This window comes from Ovis aries, chromosome 21 (genome assembly GCF_016772045.2).
Source record: "Ovis aries strain OAR_USU_Benz2616 breed Rambouillet chromosome 21, ARS-UI_Ramb_v3.0, whole genome shotgun sequence".
Taxonomy (NCBI): Eukaryota; Metazoa; Chordata; class Mammalia; order Artiodactyla; family Bovidae; genus Ovis; species Ovis aries.
Genome location: NC_056074.1, coordinates 40716336 through 40735636, shown reverse-complemented (window position 1 = coordinate 40735636; position 19301 = coordinate 40716336). Strand labels below are relative to the sequence as shown.

Here is a 19301-nt window from a genome sequence, read left to right as displayed (position 1 = left end):
ACGTCTGGGTATATTCGAGTCAAGTAAATGATCAAAAATGAGAGTCGAGCATGTTGGGAGGTGCGGCTCTCTGTTGTTTGGCATCCTTCTCGGTAAAAAGGAAAGTGAAAGAGAAAATCACTCAGTTGTGTCCGATTCTTTGCAACCCCATGAACGATAGAGTCCATGGAATTCTCCAGGCCAGAATACTGGAGGGGGTAGCCTTTCCCTTCTCCAGGGGATCTTCCCAACCCAGGGATTGAACCCAGGTCTCCTGTATTGCATTCGTAACCAATTGAGCCACAAGAGAAGTCCAGGGAGGTGCTATTCTAGGCTTCCGAGGCAGCCAAGACTAGAGGGAGCAAGTCACATGACCAGGGGCAGGCGCAGGAAGGGCAGGGGGGATGGCTCATGCAAAGGCCCTGTGGCAGGGTGTGCCCAGTGTGTCTGAGGAGTATAGAGGAGGCCCTGAGCAAGGGGGAGAGTGACCAGAGGTGAGCAGCCCCCCGGAGGTCAGCACTGCAGGGCCCTGGAGGTTGTGTGGAAGGGTTTGGATTATATTCTGGGTGAGATGGGAAGCCATTGGACAGTTTGGATAAGTAATTTAACGCGTTCTAATTAACATTTTAAAAGGCTTCCTCCGGCTATTGTGTAGAGAATAGGCTACAGGAAGAGTGGGTGGAAGCGGAGGTAATTAGGAAGCTATTACAATATCCAGAGAGAGCAGTGAAAGCGGCAGGAGCTGCAGGGTTCTGGTCTGACGGGAAGGCCTATAGGATTTGCCATGGGGATGGGTGCTGGGTGTGAGAGAGGGGACTCAGGGATGATGCCAAAGAGTTAGCAACTGCAGAGTTAGGGCCTCCCAGGTAGCGCTAGTGGTAAAGAACCCACCTGCCAATGCAGGAGACGTAAGAGACTTGGGTTCGATCTCTGGGTCAGGAAGATCCCCTGGAGGAGGAAATGGCAGCCCAGTCCAGGATTCTTGCCTAGAGAATTCCATGGACAGAGAGGAGTCTGGCAGGCTCTGGTCCATGGGGTTGCAGAGTTGGACATGACTGAGCAACTAACACTTTCACGACCTGGTGGGCTACAATCCATGGGATAGCAAAGAGTTGGACACGACTGAAGTGACTTAGCACGCATGAACGCTCAGCTGCTGAGTCAGGGGGATGTCTGCACACCCGGAGAATTTCCCAAGGCCAGGAAGACGAGGAGGAAACAAAGGAGGCCCAGAATGAGGAATTAAAGAAGCAGGGGTAGGGTGGGGTGGGGAGAACACCGAGTGCCATTCAGGGCCAAGTGGCCAAGGACATCAGTGACCTTCGCAAGGGAACGCCTGATGGGGTAGTGAGGAGGAGGCCAGAAGCCCCCACCTTTTGAAGACTTTCGCTGTTGGGAGAGCGGAGAGGTTTTAGAACCAAGGAGCTATTACTGCCTGTGTACATGGGACGTGCCAGATCTGGTGTGGGGGTGCACCAATGATGCAGGGGCAGCGGGCGGGAGGAAGCCCGAGAAGGTGGGAGGGACCTGGGGCAGGGCCAAGGGGTACCCCGGGCCGGAGTGAGACTGGGAGTCAAGTCAGCAGGGAGTTCCCACTCCGGTCTCCATCATCTGCTTCCCCGACTCGGCCTGAGCTGGGGCATGCTAGTCCTGCTCGGGCCTCCCACCAGCTCCCAGGCCCCCAGGCCCTTGCCCTGAGGAGCCTCTGGGGGGCTCTGCCCGCTTCTCTAGCCCACCTCAGCCTCCCTCTCCGGGCGTTGTGTCTCACTGGCCAGCTTGTACCCTTCATCAGAGAACTGCAGTGCAGACTGCGTTTCTGGAACACCATCTGGTACCCGACTGGACTCTGCCCCTCGGGAGGCGGGCATTCGTTCCATCTTCCAGGCCCTGAGAGCCTGGGTGGCCATGTCACTGGGTCCCAGAACCTCCATTAGGTGACTGGCCACGAGGCTTGGGGAGCTGGGGACGGCCTGAGCACCTGGCCGTCCACTTTTCCAGAGCTGTGTCCTGCAATGGTGAGGGGGCACACAAGCCCCCATTACTGGGCACTTATTTGGTGAAGGAGGCTTGGTGTGCAGGCCTGTGTCCTGGGAGCACGTGAAGAGCCGGGTGTCCCAGGAGCGGGAATCTGTCACCTCCAGGGTTAAGGGCAGGCAGGAAAGCGAACTGATGGTGGACCTGAGCTCACCCCCTCCCCCCAGGCCTGAGGCTTCACCAACTTCCAGAAAATACAGCCCAGCGGGGGAGAGAAGCCGAGTTCTCATCTCACGTTGGAAGAGTGCAGATGACATGTCACTCACTTGGGAGGTGGGATTTGGGGATGGGGGTCCCTGAGAAAAATGGGGTTTCGGTGTGGGAACGGCGTGACTTCTATTCCTGACCTCAGTTTGCCTCGTGGGGCAACACACCTTCACACTGTTTCTAGAATCAAGTAAATGGGAATAGGCTTCTTTCCAACCAGTTCCCAGTCGATTTTGTTGTTTTTTCTTTTGGCCACAGCACGTGCCATGTGAGATCTTAGTTCCCTGCACTGGAAGCACAAATTCGGAACCGTGGGCTCTCAGGCAATTCCCTCCCAGGCGACTTTTAATATTTATTCGGCTGTACCAGGTCTTAGTTGTGGCCTGTGGAGCCTAGTCAGGATCGAACCCAGGCCCCCTGCATTGGGAGTGCGCAGTCTCAGCCAGTGGACCACCAGGGAAGTCCCCCTCCCAGCTGATTGTGAGTGTAGTTAGTGGCCACACTGTGCGGCGGTGACGAGCGAGGCTGGACAGATTCCGTGTCACAATGAGGCGCGGAGGCCCAAGGATTGCTCGTTGGTAAGAAATCACCAGTTTATTGAATGAAAAACCCAACATCCTCTCAGTCCCTCCCACCCTGCCCCTCTCTCCGGCCAGTGAGCAGCACAGCCCTGGAGACGCTCTGGACGGCAGGGCTGCGCTGGGGGAAGGGCTGGAGGAGTCTGGGGGAGGTATGGAGAATGAGAAAAACACTTTCCAAAATGAAGTTCTGTGCAAAAACTTCTAGAAGGGGTGAGAGGGCCACGAAGCTCTGGAGGCGAGCCACTGGCAGGCTGTGGCCGGAGCTCTGGCCCATGTGCCTCAGGTCTCCAGGATGGTGGGGGCTGAGGAGGGGCACAGGCGCCCGAGGCCACAGAGGGGGAGGCCTGGCTGGGAGGAAGGGGCCTGCCCAGGCCAGGGGCCCAGGTGAAAAGGGGAGGACAGCGCAGGGAAAGAAGACCGGCGGACACAGGGTGCAGGGAGTGGAAGGGACTGGGCCGCAGACGTGTTGGCAGGGTCTGCCTCCCACCTCTCCGGGTCCGGAGGCAGGGCTGGGGAGGAAAGTCCTCAACAGGGGGAGAGCCAAGGACGGGGACCAGCCCCCAGGCGAGTCACACTAAACCACTGAGAGACTGGTGGTGCAGAGAACCAAACAACTGCTCAGGGACACATGTGACACCTCCAGGGGACCCGGCGTGGGGGAACCATGCATGGGTGAGACCACGAAGGCTCCTGCACCCCAGAGACCCACGCATCACAGCAGCAACTCTGTCTTGGGGTGGCCTTGTCACTCCCACAGCAGTGGGAAGTGGCCTTGGTGCTGGGTGTCCCCAGGGGGAGGCTGGCGATGTGGTGTCTGGCAGCTGAGCTTTAGAAGATGATATCCTGGGGGTGGCAGGAGGAGGCTGGAATGCCGGCCGTGGGCCAGGACCCCAGGTTTCCTAATTCCAGGAAGAGAACTGGTGCCACATGGAGAAAGAGGCTGAAGTCAGGTGAGGTGAGGGGAGGCCTGGAGGCCCAGAGGACCGGGGTGGGCGCCGAAAGGCACAGTCAACATGCCTCGGGCCAGGAGCCAAGAGGGAGGGAAAGGAGGGAGAGAGGAGGGGCTGCCCAGGACTGGGCCGGAGCAGTGGCGGGGAACGGTGGCCCCGGTGGGTGGCAGTGTCCTGCAAGACCGGGCCAGGGAGATGCAGGCCCTGGGGCCAGGAAGGGGGACACTGGGCCCGGGGCCTGCTGGCCTCCCCTGGCCCGCAGGCGGTGAGGCTGGTGGCAGTGCCAGGAGGGGGCGTGGCTGGGAGACGGTGCCCTCAGGTGGCCTTGCTGCCACTGAACAGTCCCACTGGAAAGTGCTTGACGTGGGTGGGCCACTGGGCTGCCAGCTGGAAGAACTTGATGTCGCTCCACTCGACCCCGTCGATGGACACTGGGGGTGACAGGGAAGGCGTGGGGATGACCAGGGCTGCCGGGGAGGGCCGCGGCCTTCCTGCCACCCCCTCCTCCAACCCCCACGCCCACACCTCTCAGCATGGTCTGCTGCTGCTTAGCAGAGCAGATGAGGCGGCTGATGCCCTCGATGACCTGGCTTTTAGAATCCACCTCCTTTTCTCGAGGCTTCTTGCTCAGGAAGATGGTGGGAACTGGAAAGCAAGCGGGAACCACGTTGTCACCGCCCCTGGAAAGGTGGCTGCACTCTCCCCCACCCACTGCCCACTTTCCCTGGGAAGGGGGGTGATTCGTGATTCGAAGAAAGCAGACTCCCCACTCCCCCCAGCCCCGCCTGTCTGTCTCCAGGGCTATGTCTCAGGATCTCCAAGCTCCTGCCCTTCTCCCTGGGCCTTGGTATCTTCACTGAGTAATCAGAACCTGGGGCCAGATGCGCTCCGAGTCCCTTCCGGCTCGAACGTTCTGAAAGCCTGTGGGTAGGGGGCCAGCTGCCCTCTCGGGCACCTCTGTCAACCCACTCAGGTGCCTGCATGGGGCTGTGTCTGTGTGGCTGGTGGTGAGGCTACACAGAATCTCAGCCCTGGGCCACCCTCGGCGGGTCTCTGGGTGCCACGGGAGGTTCTAGCTGCGGGCCTGGCACAGGGCCTGCTCGCCCTCCCGGGGCACCTCTGAGGGCAGAGGCATGAATACAAAGGCCCAGCTGCTTTGGATGCACCCAGAGGAGGAAGGCGGGGCCCAGCAGAGAAGGAAGCCCTTTCCTGACATCTGGGAGGCAGCGAGCACCCCAGAGTCAACCCACCTGCTCCAGCGGGTGCAGAGCCAGCTGTGGGGGTTCACCACGGGAACTGACGTCGGCGAGCACTGCCTGCCCCCCTCCCGGGTGTGGGGGCTCCCGCTTCACCTCCTCAGAGTGCAGGATCCCTGCCCCCGCTGGTGCTGAAGATGTCCCCCTCCCCCCACCCAAGGGCTCTTGTCCCCTGAATTCTTAAAAACCACACCTTTTGTTCAAGAAGGCTCGGGTAGCCTCCAGGGCTGGGGGTTGGGGGCCATGGCACAGGGACGACCTCGGGCCACACCACCCACCCCTGAGGGCACTGGCCAGGAAGCCTCCCTTGTTCAGGGCAGCGCAAACTGCCTTGCCCCAAAGGTGCCGAGGCTCAGCAGGCAGGGACCAGCGACTCCCTGGGGACCCGGTTTCCTTTGTGACAGAAGGAATGGCTTTGTCCCCTGGGGGGGGGCGGGACCCCATGACACAGGTGCTTGCTGCCTCCATGCTCATCCGGAGTCTTTCTCCCAGAAGCGGACCCTGTCCTGACCCCAAGAGAAGGACGGGCAGGCCTGGAGGCCCTGGTCGCCCCTGGCCTCACGGGTCACTTGCCTTTCTTGTTCTTCTCTTTGGTGACCACGGTCATGGCCATGGTGCCGGAGAGCTGGGCCTCCCCGCCGTGGGGCAGGCGGGAGACCTGCACTGAGCGGAAGACGCTCTTGAGGGTGTTCTTGGAGCTGGCGTCCCTCTTGTCGCCTTCCCTCCTCCGCTCCCCAGGGTGGCCCAGCCAGTAGTCCACCTGGAGGCCAATCACGTCCCCGTATGGGCTGCTGGGGCTCCTGGAGAGGGGCAGTAACGGGGAGGGGGCTCAGTGTCCGCCAAGGGCGGACGGGGCGGGAGGGCCTGGGGGAGGCGCCAGCCAAGTGGCTCCCGGGTCCCTCCAGCCTCACAGAACAGGCTGGTGGGGGAGTGGGGAGTCAGGCTGACCTGAGGACATGGCCAGGAGAGGGCGAGGCCCCAAGTGCCCACAGGGGAGCCTAGGAAGACTCGCCCAGGCAGGAGGGAAGCAGAGAACAAGGAAGCTCTATGAGGGAAGAAAAATGTGTGCGTGCGCACACACACACACACGCACACACACACAAGGACATGTGTGCGTGAGCACGTGTGCAAACATGTGCACACACACGACCCCCAGCAGGCAGAACCCCCCGCCGAGGGTGGGAGAGACTAAGTGGGGCAGAGGCGGGCACCAGGCGGCTGCAGAGCAGCCAGGGGCGAGCAGCCGACCTGTGGCTTTCTCTCTCGTTTATGGCACTTCTAGCTCAGGAATAATTTTAGCTCCAAGGAGAAAAAGAGCTGATGTTTTCTTGAAAGGAGGCGTCAGACACAATAGGTACAGGCTACACAAATCATCTGATGTTTCTTTCTGCCTGGATTCAGCGGTTCCATTAAAAAACAAGCTTAAACCGGATGGGAAAGGAGGTCGGGATAAGGCGGGTCCCCAGGCCCCAGGGAGCCTGGACCGCGAGGTCACTGCGTGACCTGCTCGTGGGATTCCCTCCTCTTCCTGCACTTTCACAGGTCAGTGGCAGACCCCCGACTGGGAGCGAAGAGGGGAGACAGGGCGAGTGAGGGTGAGGGATGGGGTCCGGGCTCCACCCCGAGACGCTTAGGACTCTTTGGGGACCATTGCACTGTTGCCGGGGGTTCTGGCAAAGCCACCGGCCAGTGCCTGCCCTCTCTGCTGTTCACAAAGCGTCCCCAGGAGACCAGGAGGAGACCAGGAGGCCAGGAGGGAGCAGAGGAAGAGACAGGAGTGCCTCTGGCTCTTCTCTGCTGCCCCCTCCCCCGCCTGGGGCTGCCCTGACCCCGCATCCCACCCTCTCCCCTGCCCCAATCAGCTCCCCCAGAGGCCTCCTTGACCACCCCGTCTAAACTCTGGACATTTCAGATCCTAAAGGGATTCCCTCCCCATTTCCTAGCCACCGCTCCCTACTCGGTCACAGCACTCTCTCCGTGGCTTTGGCCTTGCTGGGGCCCAGGAGCCCGGGGTCTGACCTGCCCGCGTCACTGGCCGCGGGGGCCCTTGGGTGACGGACACACTGGGTGTCTGGAAGGAGGCCGTGCCTCCTTGGGCCAGGCGCTGACAGTAAGGCTCTTATTTCCACCTCATAGCAAAACCCCGTGGCTACGTCACCTTTACTTTCATGGGGTGGAGCCGAGTAGCTTGCCCAAGTGACTGCGATTCTTTGCTCAAACTAGTCAGTCAGGCTCCTGAACCTCTTTCTGGGCCTCAGAAAATCCAGTCCTCACAAGAACCCCCCCACCCCACACTTCTGACCACCCTGTGACTCTGATCGGGGCTCCTCACCCTCCACCCCCTCAGGAGTGTCTTCATGAGACTTCTGGCAGGGCAGCTTAGCCGGAATTGGAATCCCCCAGACCCCCAAGTTCCTCTTAGTACTTTTACTGCCTCTACCCCAGTCCTGCTCCCGCTCTACCCAGAGTCCCGGCTCCTGCTGCAGAGTCCGCCGCGGGGGTGCCCCCACCCAGGGTCCCGGCTCCTGCTGCAGAGTCCGCCGTGGGGGTGCCCCCACCCAAGGCAGCTGTTTCCACCTTCGAGAGAGTTGCTCTCGCTTTGACAAGTGTCACTGAGTGGTTTGTTCTTTAACACAAACACACACACGGTAGACGCAACTGTGTGGACATCATGCAAGTCCAACTGTCTGACGCCCAAGCCCACACTCCCTCTCCTGGACCAGGCAGTCCTACCCCCAGTACGTGCAGCAGCTGACAGGCTAGAAGGGCCTCAGTGCCTCGGGTTTCATCCACCCTTACACCCGGGAGGCAGATAGGACAGACGGGAGCAAGCTGTGTGATGACGGGCTGGGCCAGTGACCTGACTCCCCCCGCTGACCTTCTTGGGCCTCGGTCACCGTCCTACACGCTGGGGCAGCGGGGAATGAGTCAGGCGCTACCCTGATGCGATGGAGGCGCGTGGAGGGACAGATGAGAACGGACCACAGCCTTACCCCATGACGGCCAGGGCGCTGCTCATGGACGGGGAGGAAGGAGGGGTGGCTGTGGCATCTCGGCTCAGGCCTGAGCTGGAGGGCGGCGACGTGGAGGGCACAGTCAGGTTGACCACGGGTGCATCGTCACCATCGCCTGCAGGGGGACACACACAGTCAGCCAGAGGAAGCCGCCCTGACCGGTGTTGGCTGCAGCCTGCTCCGCCACTGCCCTGGGGCTCGAGCCCTGCCTTGGCCTGGGACCCCCTTGTCTTCACCCTTTGGCTTCCTGACTAGGGAGCAGGCGGGCAGGATGCACCATCCTTGCCTGGTAGAGGCCAAGGGGCCCCAGGCTCACCTGTTGTGGAAGGAGAGTCTTCGACCAGACCCACCTTCACCACCTGTGAGGGAGAAGACACCCTGCGTTAGGTTTGCCCACCCAAGCCAGACACCTTCAGGTCAGCTGGACCTGGTGGCCACAACCGCACTGTTTGATCGCAAGCTTCGAAACTCTCTGCCAATTCTTAGCAGCTGGGATCGTCAGGAGAGGTGAGCAAACCCAACTGCAAACAGTGAGTCGAGGCACAGGAGACCTGTAGCTCTTCTCTGGGGACGTGGGCAAGGCCACCCGGTGGGGCAGGAACTCCTTTTGTAACCTGATCTCATTTCTTCTGAGATCACTTGGGCAGGAGGCCGTCTTCTCAGGTCAGAGAGAAAGGAGCACCGGGAGAAAACCTCGGCAGATGGGAGTGGGGTACCGGTGGGGGCGCGAACACACTGGAACAGGAATCTGGAGGAACGCCAACTAGCAGGGGTGATCCCAGGGACCCCGGACCCCAAGCCCAGCCCTAGACAGCGATACTGATGTCAGTTCCCCAGAGAAAATTCTGGCAAGGGCAGAGGGGGCCCTCCAGCGGCCAGCAAAGGGTACAGCTAGAGACAGACCTGGATGTCAGGGCAGGGGCCTGAGGTCAGCAGGGCTGGGGGCCCCAGGGACGGCAGGGAGCGGGGGTCACACACACATGGTGGTTCCCTTGAAGGTGATAAGAGCACAGTGCTGCCACTCCGTGGAATCCGCTCCTGACTCTGCACATCCTGATTTTAATTCCTGGAAAGTGGCACACTGGTACTCCAAACTTCCTGGACACGAGTCCTCTCTCCTTGTTCCTCTGGTTGCTGCACGAGGCTGCCAGCTCCTTTGTTTGCTTGTTTCAATTTTTAATTTTTTCTTTCTGTTTTGCTGCAAGGCCAGAATGGCAGTGACCCCACAGCTCCACACAGATGTGGGTCAGACTGCCAGCCCAGGCTGCACATCACAGCCTGGGCCCTCTGATGTGGCCGTGGGACCAGCCCCAGTGGCTGATGGGGACTGACTGGACCAGGCAAATGGGAGCCTTGACAAGGATCCACCCACCCAAGCTCAGGCATTTCCCAGGATCACTCGAGGCTCACAGGATCTGGGATGAGCGGAGAGCAGGGATGGGGGCCGCTGACCCCTCACCTGCACAAGCCTCTTCCTCCCTAGAGGTGGGGAGGAACCTTCCCCCTCCCTCGGTGAGGCTGCAGGAAAAGATACCAGCTGATGCGGAAGAGAAACTCGGCCGCCTCAGAAAGGGAGATCTGAGTTCTCTGCCAGAGAGAGAACTTCTGTGTCGTGCTTCAGCCCCAGTGGGGGAGGGGCGTCAGGCGTCCCCTCTAGGCTCCCTCTCTCGGTCAGTCTCAGCCCCGGGGCCCAGCAGCTGCCAAATGCAACCTGGGCTGGGATCACCCGACGCCAAGGACACCCAAGAGGTCTTTCCTTCGTCTTCAGAATCCACTCATGCAAAGATTGTCCCCTGACCAAACAGAAGGGGAGAGAGCCCCTTCCTCTCTGTGTTCCCCACTCTGAAGACAGAGCTACTCATGTCTCAGACTCCCCTCCTCGGAACAGCTTTGTTTTCTTTTCCTTGAGGCTGGAGAACCAGTGCCCTGGATATCACCCCCTGGGATCCCAGAACCACAGTAATAACATGTGGTACCTGTGGTGACACAGGGCCAGCCCCCTAAAGGGGAAAGGACTCCAAAAGGAGCAGCTCGGGGCCTGTCCCAGCCCACGGCTTCCTCTCCCCGGATTGCTGACCCTTGGGGCTCTCTGTCGGGGGCCTGTCCTGGGCCCTGCAGGGTGGTTAGCGTGTCCCTGGCCCCACCCACAGATGCCGGTGCCACCTCCACTCCCAGCCGTGCCCAGCCCCACTCCCAGCTCTGACAGCCAAATGTGTCCCCAGACCAGACACTGCCAGATGTCTCCTGGGAACAAAATCGCCCCTGGATAAGACCTGCTATCTAGATGAGTCTCTTGCATATGAAGTCAAAGTCAGTCATGTTGGACTGTGTGCGGTGGACTATAGCCTGCCAGGATCCTCTGTCCATGGGATTCTCCAGGCAAGAACACTAGAGTGGGCTGCCATTCTCTTCTCTAGAGGATCTTCCCGACCCAGGGATTGAACTCAGGTCTCCTACATTGCAGGCAGATTCTTTACCATCTGAGCCATCAGGAAAGCCCCTTGTGTGTGTGTGTACGCGCGCGTGCACGCGTGTGCACGTGGAGGCCAGGTGGGTGGGTGGGGTACAGAGGAGAGGGGGGTTCGTACTCACGCCAATGAAGGGGATGAACTTCTGATACGAGTCTTCATCAGGGCTGTGAGAAGAGAAAGAAGAGCTTTACAGCTGGCGGGAGAGACTGAGTGGAGAGCTGGGGACCGAAGCTTTCCATGTTTTACTGAGGCTTTAAGGGAGCCCAGACATCACTTGCCATCTTCCCTCTGCCCTCAGGATGGCACAAGGAGCCTCCAAAAGGAGGCGAAAGCCCCGATTGTGCACGCTCTACCCCCTGCCCCCAAGTCTGTACTGAGGGGGCGCCCACGGGGGTGGGGGGAGGCCGGGGTCGGGGGAGGCCCAGGCAGAGAAGGGAAGGCACAGCCTCTCATACTCTCTTGGGTTCCTATGAGGGAAATGTGGTGGGGAGGAGGAGGGTATGAAAAAGCAAAAGAAATGAAGATTTATCTAGCCCACCCAAGCTGTTTCCAAGAGTCCACCTCGGGTCCACTCACAACTTGTGCCTGCAGGTGAGCATGGCCTCCGCCACGGGCAGCTGGTGCGTCACGGCCGCCCCATTGACATACTGCATCACTCGCCCCACCACGTCCAGTTGCTCTGCGGAGAAGCCGAGACGTGGGCTGACTTATTTCAGCAGGCGAACCCGAGAACCCTCTTTGAGAGCCCCCCTGCTGAGTCCCACCAGAAGACCCCAGGAGCTGAGGCAGACAAAGGGCTCTAAAGACCCACTGGTTTGAACCCAAGGAATTTTTTAAACAACGTTCATTTATTTATTTGGGTGTGTTGGGGCTTAGCCGTGGCATATGGGTTTAGTTGACCTGTGGCACAGGGGACCTCAGTTCCCTGACCAGGGTTCGAACCCATGTCTCCTGAATTGGAAGGCAGATTCTTAACCTCTGGACCACCAGGGGAATCCCAGGAGTTTTTTAAAGATATTTTCTTTGATGTGAACTATAAAGTCTTTACTGAATTTGTTACCATATTGCTTGTGTCTATGTTTTCATTTTAGATCCCCTTGACGCATGCAGGATCTTAGCTCCTCAACCAGGGATTGAACCCACACCCCCTGCACTGGAGGGTGAAATATTAACCACGGGACCACCAGGGAAGTCCCCTGAATCTAAGGAATCGTGCAGCCAAGAGCTGTCCTCCCGTCTCATCCATGCTCCCTTCCCCCTAGCCTGCTCCCTTCCAGGCTCCTGCCTCCATCTTTGCTCTGATCAGCCCTGGAACCACCTGCCACCCCCGCCCCCATCACTTCCTGCCCAGCCCGTGGGAGCACTGACCACCTCTCGGCCTCGCTGGGCCCAAGCTCGCTCCCGTCCCTGCTGCCTCTGCTCTGTATTTCAGGAAAAGACATGGTTGGTGGCGTGTTATTTGTTTATCAATAGACGCTTGGCAGCTGCTCTCTGCTTCCACATTTGATCTCCACAACCAGATACTTCCTGACACCACCCCCTCGGCCTCCTTACTTCTAAATGTGCAGAGACCAAACACATCCAGCGTGGAAGGGCTGCACTTACAGGGCCTCCTTTTAATAAAATGCTGGAAAAATGAAAAGGCCGCGGGGAGGAGAAGCAGCACACCCCCCGCCCCTGCATGCAGCTGAGCCCAGCTCCCTGTGTCTCGTCCCCCACGAGGGGCCAGTACCTGACACCGGGGGCTCCGAGCGGCTGAACAGATCTCTCCAGCCAGGATCAAGGAAGGTGCTGCTATACCTGCTGTCGACGGAGCCCAGGTATTTGGCCACCGGGTGAGAACCTGGGAGACGGAGACCAGAGAAGGTGAGCTGGTGAGGAGGAGGTCAATGAAGCCCAGCCTTCAGTCTCCCCGACTGGCCCTTCCCAGGACCCAATGCTGCCCGCCACTTCAGGGGTGGGCTCTGCCACACCCTCACCGAGGGGAATGATGAGAAAGCGCATGTAGCCCAGCCAGTCGGAGGTCTTGCTGGCCAGCGACTTGACGAAGAAGCGGAGGATGGAGCTCAGGTAGCTCTGGCCGCCCACCGCCGCCACCTTCACCGGCCTCGGCATGGAGGAGTTACAGTTGCAGCTGGGAGCGAGGGGTCGGGGGGGACAGGGCCACGTCAGGGGGTCATATCCTGCTCAGAGGAAGCCTCCCCCCAGCTCTGACTTCACTTGACCTCAACAGCCCCCAGAGGAAAAACAAACCAGTGAACAAAATCACACAGAGAGAGGCAACACACCACAGTGCTTCTGCAAAAAGAGAGAGATTCAGGGTCAGAGAGGACAGGGGACTGTCTAGAAGGCAGGCAGAACCGGTTGAGGCTAATGGGAAGACGAGTCGGCAGTGCCCTCTGGTCACAGGCGGGCATGAGCCCAAGACGTCTGAGGCTCTTCCCATGGCAGGTCCTGAGAGAGAGGGCCCCAACTCTGGGTAGGCAGGGGGCAGGAGGAGAAAGCCTTGTAGAACCCGGTCACCGCCCGGCCTTCTCCATCATGGGTTTAGGAAGAGGATGAGACAGGTCAAGGTGTGGCAGGAGACCAGGCGGGATGCCGGCAGGCAGGAGGGTGATGTTTTCATCCCGACCCTCCGGGGCCAGCAGGGATAACAGAGCACCCGGGCCTGACGCCGCCCAACCAACTGTGAGTTCCGGGTCTGATGAGCCAGGGGGCCCTCTCAGAGCTTGGAAATGAGGGTGGGAGGATGAGGCGGGAGGGGACCCCAAAGGGCAGGAGAGGAGCCGGCCTTACTAGCGCTGGATGCGGGTGAGCAGGGCCGACAGCACGGCCTGGACCTCCACCGTGGAGCACGTGCACACGACGGGCTTCCGCTGGTCCTGCAGCAGCTCTGCCACGTACTGCCGGGGGGTGGGGGCGGGGGGACCACACAGGTGAGGCCGTGCAGCAGGGACACCGCCTTCCACAGGCCATGAGGGCGGCAAGGCCCAGGCCGGGCCCACTGTCCGTCCTTTAGACCACAGCCGGCCGAGGTCAGGCTCGGACTGCCAGTCGGGAGAAGGTGGGGCCAGCCCCCAGGGAGACGGGATCAGGAGGAAACGTGGGAAGGCCCAGGACATGCAAGATTCTACACGGCCTCTGCGGCCCACACGCTGGGTGGATGGAGGGACCGGGCAGGGCTGGGCTGCTGTTGCTCCGCCCCTCCTGAAAACCAGGGCACCGCTGGCGTCTCTGCTCTTTTAGAGATAAGGAAACTAAGGTACAGAAAATTGGTGACTTTAGGCCCATCAGGCTGGAAAATGATGGGACCGGGACCAGAGCCAGACTGTGGGCTTAGGTCAGGGTAGGAGGAGCCGGAAAAGAAGGGGGTCATTTCGGATTTCCCCGTGCCCTGGCTTTCGGATCCACACCCGGGGAGTCTCTTGTTCCCCAGCATCCCTCCTTCCTGGCCCCCTGATCCTGGGTGATGTACCTGGCCCTGCCAGTCAGCAGTGTTGACGAGGATGACGTTTTCCGGGAGGGCCGCGTCCGACACCAGGATCTGGTTCAGCTGGTCATAGACCACCTTTCTGGGAATCTGCAGGGATAGATGTGTCTGTTGATCCCCAGGGAGCTTGGGGGTGGGGTGGGGTGACTTGTGGTCCAGGGTATAGAGAAGAGCTCCCAGGAACCTATGTAGGAGACCCGGTGTCCCTGGCCAGACCCGGCCAGAGCACAGCAGACTGGAGCGGGATGAGAACACTCGAAGCCAGGCCTCAGGGCCCAGGCTGCTGCCCCAGGAACATGGCGGCTGTCCTGCCGAGGCAGGAAGGGCCCCAAAGGGGAATGAAGCAGGGGCAGTGGGAGGGGAGGAAGGAGCGGAGAGCAGGTGCTCACAGGATGGAAAGGAGGGCAGCGGGGAGAGATAATGAGAGTGCGCCATGTGGGGAGTCCTCCGACTCAGGGAACAAAGGTATTTCAGGAACAGTGATTAACAAGAAGGACAATACCTCGCCCCAGGCACCAGGCTATTCTTGTCCTGGGCTCATTTTCAGCTGCAGAGCGTTAGCTCTGGAAGCCACATGGACACAAACCCCCCTCCCAAAGGTATTTATCAGGAGAACAAGCAGGCCCACCGCTAACTCCAGGAGCACAGGAGCTGGGTGAGGCCCGTTAGGGAGACTCCTTCCCTGGGAGATTGGCCTTCAGAGAGCATACGACCCCAAGGGCCAGTTCCTTCTGGGTGCCTACTCCAGCCACTCTGAGGTCTGGCACTCAAAAGTTTTATGTTGCCATGTCGGCTTCAGATCATTGTAACTAGCCCACAGCAATGCTAAGGGCATCAGAGTACAGGGCAGACCTTCCGGGAGAGCTGATGTCCCCTATTCCGTCCTGCAATTCCTCAGCAGGAGCAGATAACAAACATGCTGGACTTCTCCCTTTAGGCCTCTCTTTATTCAGAACAATCAAATACACCCCCTTCCTCTCCACCCGACCTCCCAAGGAGATGACGGACCAGAGCTGGGGATCCAGGGTGCCTGGCGGTGGGTACCTGCGTGCTATGGCCCAGGTCTGGGGACCGCTCGCTGTCGGAGCTGTTGGTCCTCTCACTCAGCGGCTTGGAGAGCTGCCGCTCCCTCAGGGGGGTGCTCCTCTTCTGCCGGGGGGTGTGCACTCCTTCCACTTTGCTGCCATGGACGTGGAAGGAGGCGGTTAAATGGCCCCCCTTTCCGAAGCCACTCTCGCCGTGCTCCCCTCCTTCCACCTGATGCCTCAGGAGCTTCTTCCCACCCTGAGTACCTGGGGGAGGCGGAGCCCTGCAGGTCCGTTTTGCTGGACTTCATGGGAGTTTTGACTTTCTCGGGCACAACCAGACTCGTGCTCATGTCTCCAAACATGTCCTGGTCAGTGATTTCCTGCCACAGAGCAAAGGAAGCCACGAGGGTGACCCTCTCCGTGATCACGAGAGCCTGATGGCTCCTGTCTGGGCCGTCAGCACCACGGGCCATCAGCCCCCTGCGCTCTTTTCCAGAAAACACATGGCTCTAAAACTCCCGCCCCCCTCCCCTGACAACTGTTTAATTCAGCTGAGGGTGCCCGCCGTGCTGGGCACTGTCGCCTGCTATCCGACCTGATCCCTACATTTATGAACCATCAGCCCGCAAACCTGGGCTGATGATCTGGCTTCTCTAGGTGGGAAGTAGAGCCTTTTACTCAGGAAGTGATGTGATGGGAATTTCATTTTTTGAAATGCCTGCTACGGAGTACAGACCAAAGAGGGGAACAGTGGAGGCTGGGCTACTTGGACTTTGGGTGAATCACAGTCCTCTTGAACCCAGCCTAAGGTTCTGCTGGACAACAGATCTGTAACACAGTATTCTTTACTATGGGAGATGTGAGCCGGAAAGAATTCCTCCTTTCAGCTGGCAGCTCCCACCGGGAGGCTGAGGTACAGCACACCCCCGGAGGGTATCCGGTCAAGTTCTCTGCTCCCTCCTCCCAGCTGGGGCTGGCCTCCAGCCCCACGTGGGCTGAGCTCGGGCCCAGGCCGACCGTGTGCTCTGGCTGGCTTTCCTCCCGACGGGGCGCCGTGGTGTTCTCATTTTGGCACTGTCAGTGCTCAGCACTGTGTGTGTGTGTGTGTGTGTGTGTGTGTGTGTGTGTGTGTGATTTCAATCTGCGTGAAACCACACTGGGTGCCCCAGGCGATCCACCCCATGCACCCCTGAGCAGCCCCAACATCTCTCAGTGGGAGGAGATGACCAGTAGGTAACCACTTGGAGAGCTGATGCTGTGGACTATCCGGCCATTGTAAAAACAACACTGGAGAAAGGGATGGTTTTTCAGGGAAAGATACTGCTCATCGTCCCCCAGGAGTAAGTGAGGGGGTGGGGGCGTCCCCTGGTGGCTCAGTGGTAAAGAATTGCCTGTCAGTGCAGGAGACACAGGTTTGATCCCTGATTCGAGAACGTCGCATGTGCGGAGGAGTGACTCAGCCTGTGTGCCACAACTACTGAAGCCCTAGAGCCGTGATCCCCCAAAAGAGAAGCCACCGCAAGGAGGAGCCTGTGCAGGGTAACTAGAGTAGCCCTGGCTTGCTGTAACAGAGAAAAGTCCCTGCAGAAATGAAGACCCAGCACAGCCAAAAGTGAATAAATCAATACATAAACATTGAAAAAAAAAAGAAGTACACGAGAGTGACAGAGAGTGAGAAAGTACTCAAACCAGCATTTGCTCAGACCTAATGAAAGAGAGGAATGGGGACATTTCTGGTTTGCTAGTTTGGGCACCAACCTGATACTCCACAGGTAAAGATTTTGGGAGAAAGAGAATGCAGGACCTTCCCAAGTCCACAGATTTAGGTGAAAGTTTCACGATGGTCCTGAGGGTCTTTTTGCCTCTGTTTCTAAAGGCACCCAAAAGTATTTTCAGCAGCTGGAAGCAGGAGACAGAACCGTACATACCAGAGCGTCTGCTTCAGTCAAGCTGTCATCTTGATTTTTAATCCGAGCAGATTTGACTTTTTCTAGCGCAGCCAATTCCATCTGCAAAAATTATAATAATTAGTCATCACCAATCCAAATAACCACCACTCTAACTTGCTCCCTAAGTCCCTTGGAAGCTTAAAATACTTTCACTTAATCTGAAGACCTCATGACATCTTTCATAACATCTTTGGGACTTTCACCTTAACAAGGAGCGTATTTTTCTGTGAAAAACCGAGCTTCAGAAGGTCAGTTATTCTGTGATCATTAAATCAGTAACATGGTGAGACGCTGAACCCAGAAATTCTGATTCTCAAAAGATGCTCTCAGGGAAGAGAGGCCCAGCCTTCAGACGGCGTGGCTGTGGGATCTGCCAGTCTTGACTCTGGGATCTGGTGAACACCCCTGCCCAGGAGGGGCACAAGGGGCCACTTCTGCTGTCAGCGGTGCTGAGAAGAAAGGGGACGCTCAGCATCCAGGTCTTTGATTTCAAGACTAAAGACATCCATGGGGGCCAAATGCGTTTGGCTTGGTGGAAACATCTAGAAAACCCTCAAACAGAATATTCTAAGCCATTTAGGTGTGAAATAATTCTCCCTTTGTCCTCAACTCTTATTAACAGGTCTCATAAATATTAAAAATGTACTTTGCAAATGCAGATAAAGAACCAGATTTTTCACACTTGCAAATGCTGCTTCTGGCTGTGCAGACACCAGTGTCAGAATCCCGAGCAGCTGTGGGGTGTGAGTCTCAGCTGTGGGAAAGGCACTGGCCTCAGTGGGTCTCTGGTTCTTCTGGGGAACCAGGGAATCAGGAAGGATTGAAGATGTCCCACACTTCCTCCCAATGACCTTTCTCTGAGTAATGGGGACATTTTTCCAAAGAGCTAAGAGCCCTATGAATTGTGTATCTTACATGAAAATGGGTCTCTGGTTCTTCTGGGGAACCAGGAAATCAGAAAGGATCGAAGATAGCCCACTTCCTCCCAATGACCCAAAGTCCTTTCTCTGAGTAGAGTACAGAGAAAAAGCCTGAAAAAGCTCATGGGGGTCACTTCGCAAACTAAAGAACAATGATCACACAAGTCAGCCCATGTCACACGCTAAGTCAGGCTTTCTCCACCTGGGACCGCTGGCATCTGCGGAGGGCCCTTCGCTACTCTGGGGCGTCCTGCACAGGATCTGAGCTGCAGTCCCGCCTCCACCCACTAATCACCCCTGCTGTGAGAACCAAAAAAAAAAAAAAGTCTCCAGTCCTTGCCTAATATTCCCTGGGAGGCAAAACCACCCTTGGTTGAGGACCACTGTTCTGAGCCATCTGTAAAATCAACCCAAGGCACTTTAGCCAGACCCCGTGGCCCTGGAGTGAGAGACAGTTTGGTTCAGAGCCACGAACGGCAGGCTGCCTCCTGTCTGCACAGCTAGCTCATTTACACACTGCCTATTGGGATAACCGATGTTAACGGTCTACAGTCACAGAACTCTGGGTCGGACTTGAGACTGGAGATGACTTCACTCAGTGTGGGATCTCAGCATGACGAGCGACTTAAACACATTCGAGAGAGGATGGAGGAGGGCGGTAACACCGCCCTGCTCGAAGGTTCTCGGGCAGCAGCCCTGTGGTCAAGCCCTCTGACAACAAAGCAGTGTCAGAGTGCTCTAACCCAGACTAGAGTTGGGGGCACCTGCCGGCTATGCACTGACTCTTCTGGATGTTCTGGTCGATCCTGCCAGGAGTAAGCTCCTGACTCTCCAAGTCCCTCTTCCTGCTCCTATAAATACTTTAGGCTTTTCTCGCCCCAGCAGCACAGCCGCTGTGTTGTCTCGCTGTGTGGCGCCGAGACAGTTGCGGCAGCCTGAGGTGTGGTGCCCGCACTCCTGTGCGTGTGGGGGGCCAGAGTGGGGTGGTACTTTAGGCTCTCACTTTTACCAACTGCTGGTCTCCAGCACCGTTCGTTACAGTGCCATGCAATTTGCAACTTTTAGCAGCAGGCGGTCCTGGCAGAACGTCTCCATCTCTTGGCTGCCCCAGCTGAAGTGCTGTCAGGGCCCATTGTTATCAGCTTCAAGGACTAGATCATCTGCTCAAGTCTTGGGAAAACTCACAACTGTAATAATTTGTGTTGGCAGAAATCCCTTCTGGTTCTAGTGATCAACTGAACTCTCTGAAATTTGGGGAACAAAAGGGAAGCTTAAGGAAAAAGAAACAAATGACAAGGCTACGAAACCAGGGAGACAGGACGAAAGCTGGTCGGTGAGTGCTCGCCTGCCTACGGCGCACCAGCCCCGTGTGTTTCCCCTCGAACGTCTCGAAGCTCGCTGTGTGAAGAGCACAGCCTCGCT

The 19301-nt window shown here is 58.1% G+C and overlaps 1 protein-coding gene across 7 annotated transcripts in view; it reads right to left on the bottom strand.

Annotated features, from left to right (window-relative positions):
* Nucleotides 1-2788: 2788 nt before the first annotated feature.
* The window catches only part of PACS1 (phosphofurin acidic cluster sorting protein 1), a 144385-nt gene continuing 127872 nt past the window's right edge, over nucleotides 2789-19301 (bottom strand). For all 7 annotated transcript variants that reach the window (XM_027959538.3, XM_060404096.1, XM_042237653.2 and 4 more), the window contains 14 exons: nucleotides 16939-17019; nucleotides 15275-15390; nucleotides 15027-15162; nucleotides 13968-14072; nucleotides 13289-13395; nucleotides 12472-12626; nucleotides 12225-12335; nucleotides 11069-11171; nucleotides 10614-10656; nucleotides 8338-8380; nucleotides 8001-8136; nucleotides 5581-5807; nucleotides 4277-4396; nucleotides 2789-4182 (listed from right to left, as the gene is read on the bottom strand). In XM_027959538.3, the coding sequence (XP_027815339.1) occupies nucleotides 4067-4182; nucleotides 4277-4396; nucleotides 5581-5807; nucleotides 8001-8136; nucleotides 8338-8380; nucleotides 10614-10656; nucleotides 11069-11171; nucleotides 12225-12335; nucleotides 12472-12626; nucleotides 13289-13395; nucleotides 13968-14072; nucleotides 15027-15162; nucleotides 15275-15390; nucleotides 16939-17019 (1599 nt within the window). In that variant the 3' untranslated portion in view covers nucleotides 2789-4066. The remainder of the gene's footprint in view (nucleotides 4183-4276; nucleotides 4397-5580; nucleotides 5808-8000; nucleotides 8137-8337; nucleotides 8381-10613; nucleotides 10657-11068; nucleotides 11172-12224; nucleotides 12336-12471; nucleotides 12627-13288; nucleotides 13396-13967; nucleotides 14073-15026; nucleotides 15163-15274; nucleotides 15391-16938; nucleotides 17020-19301) is intronic.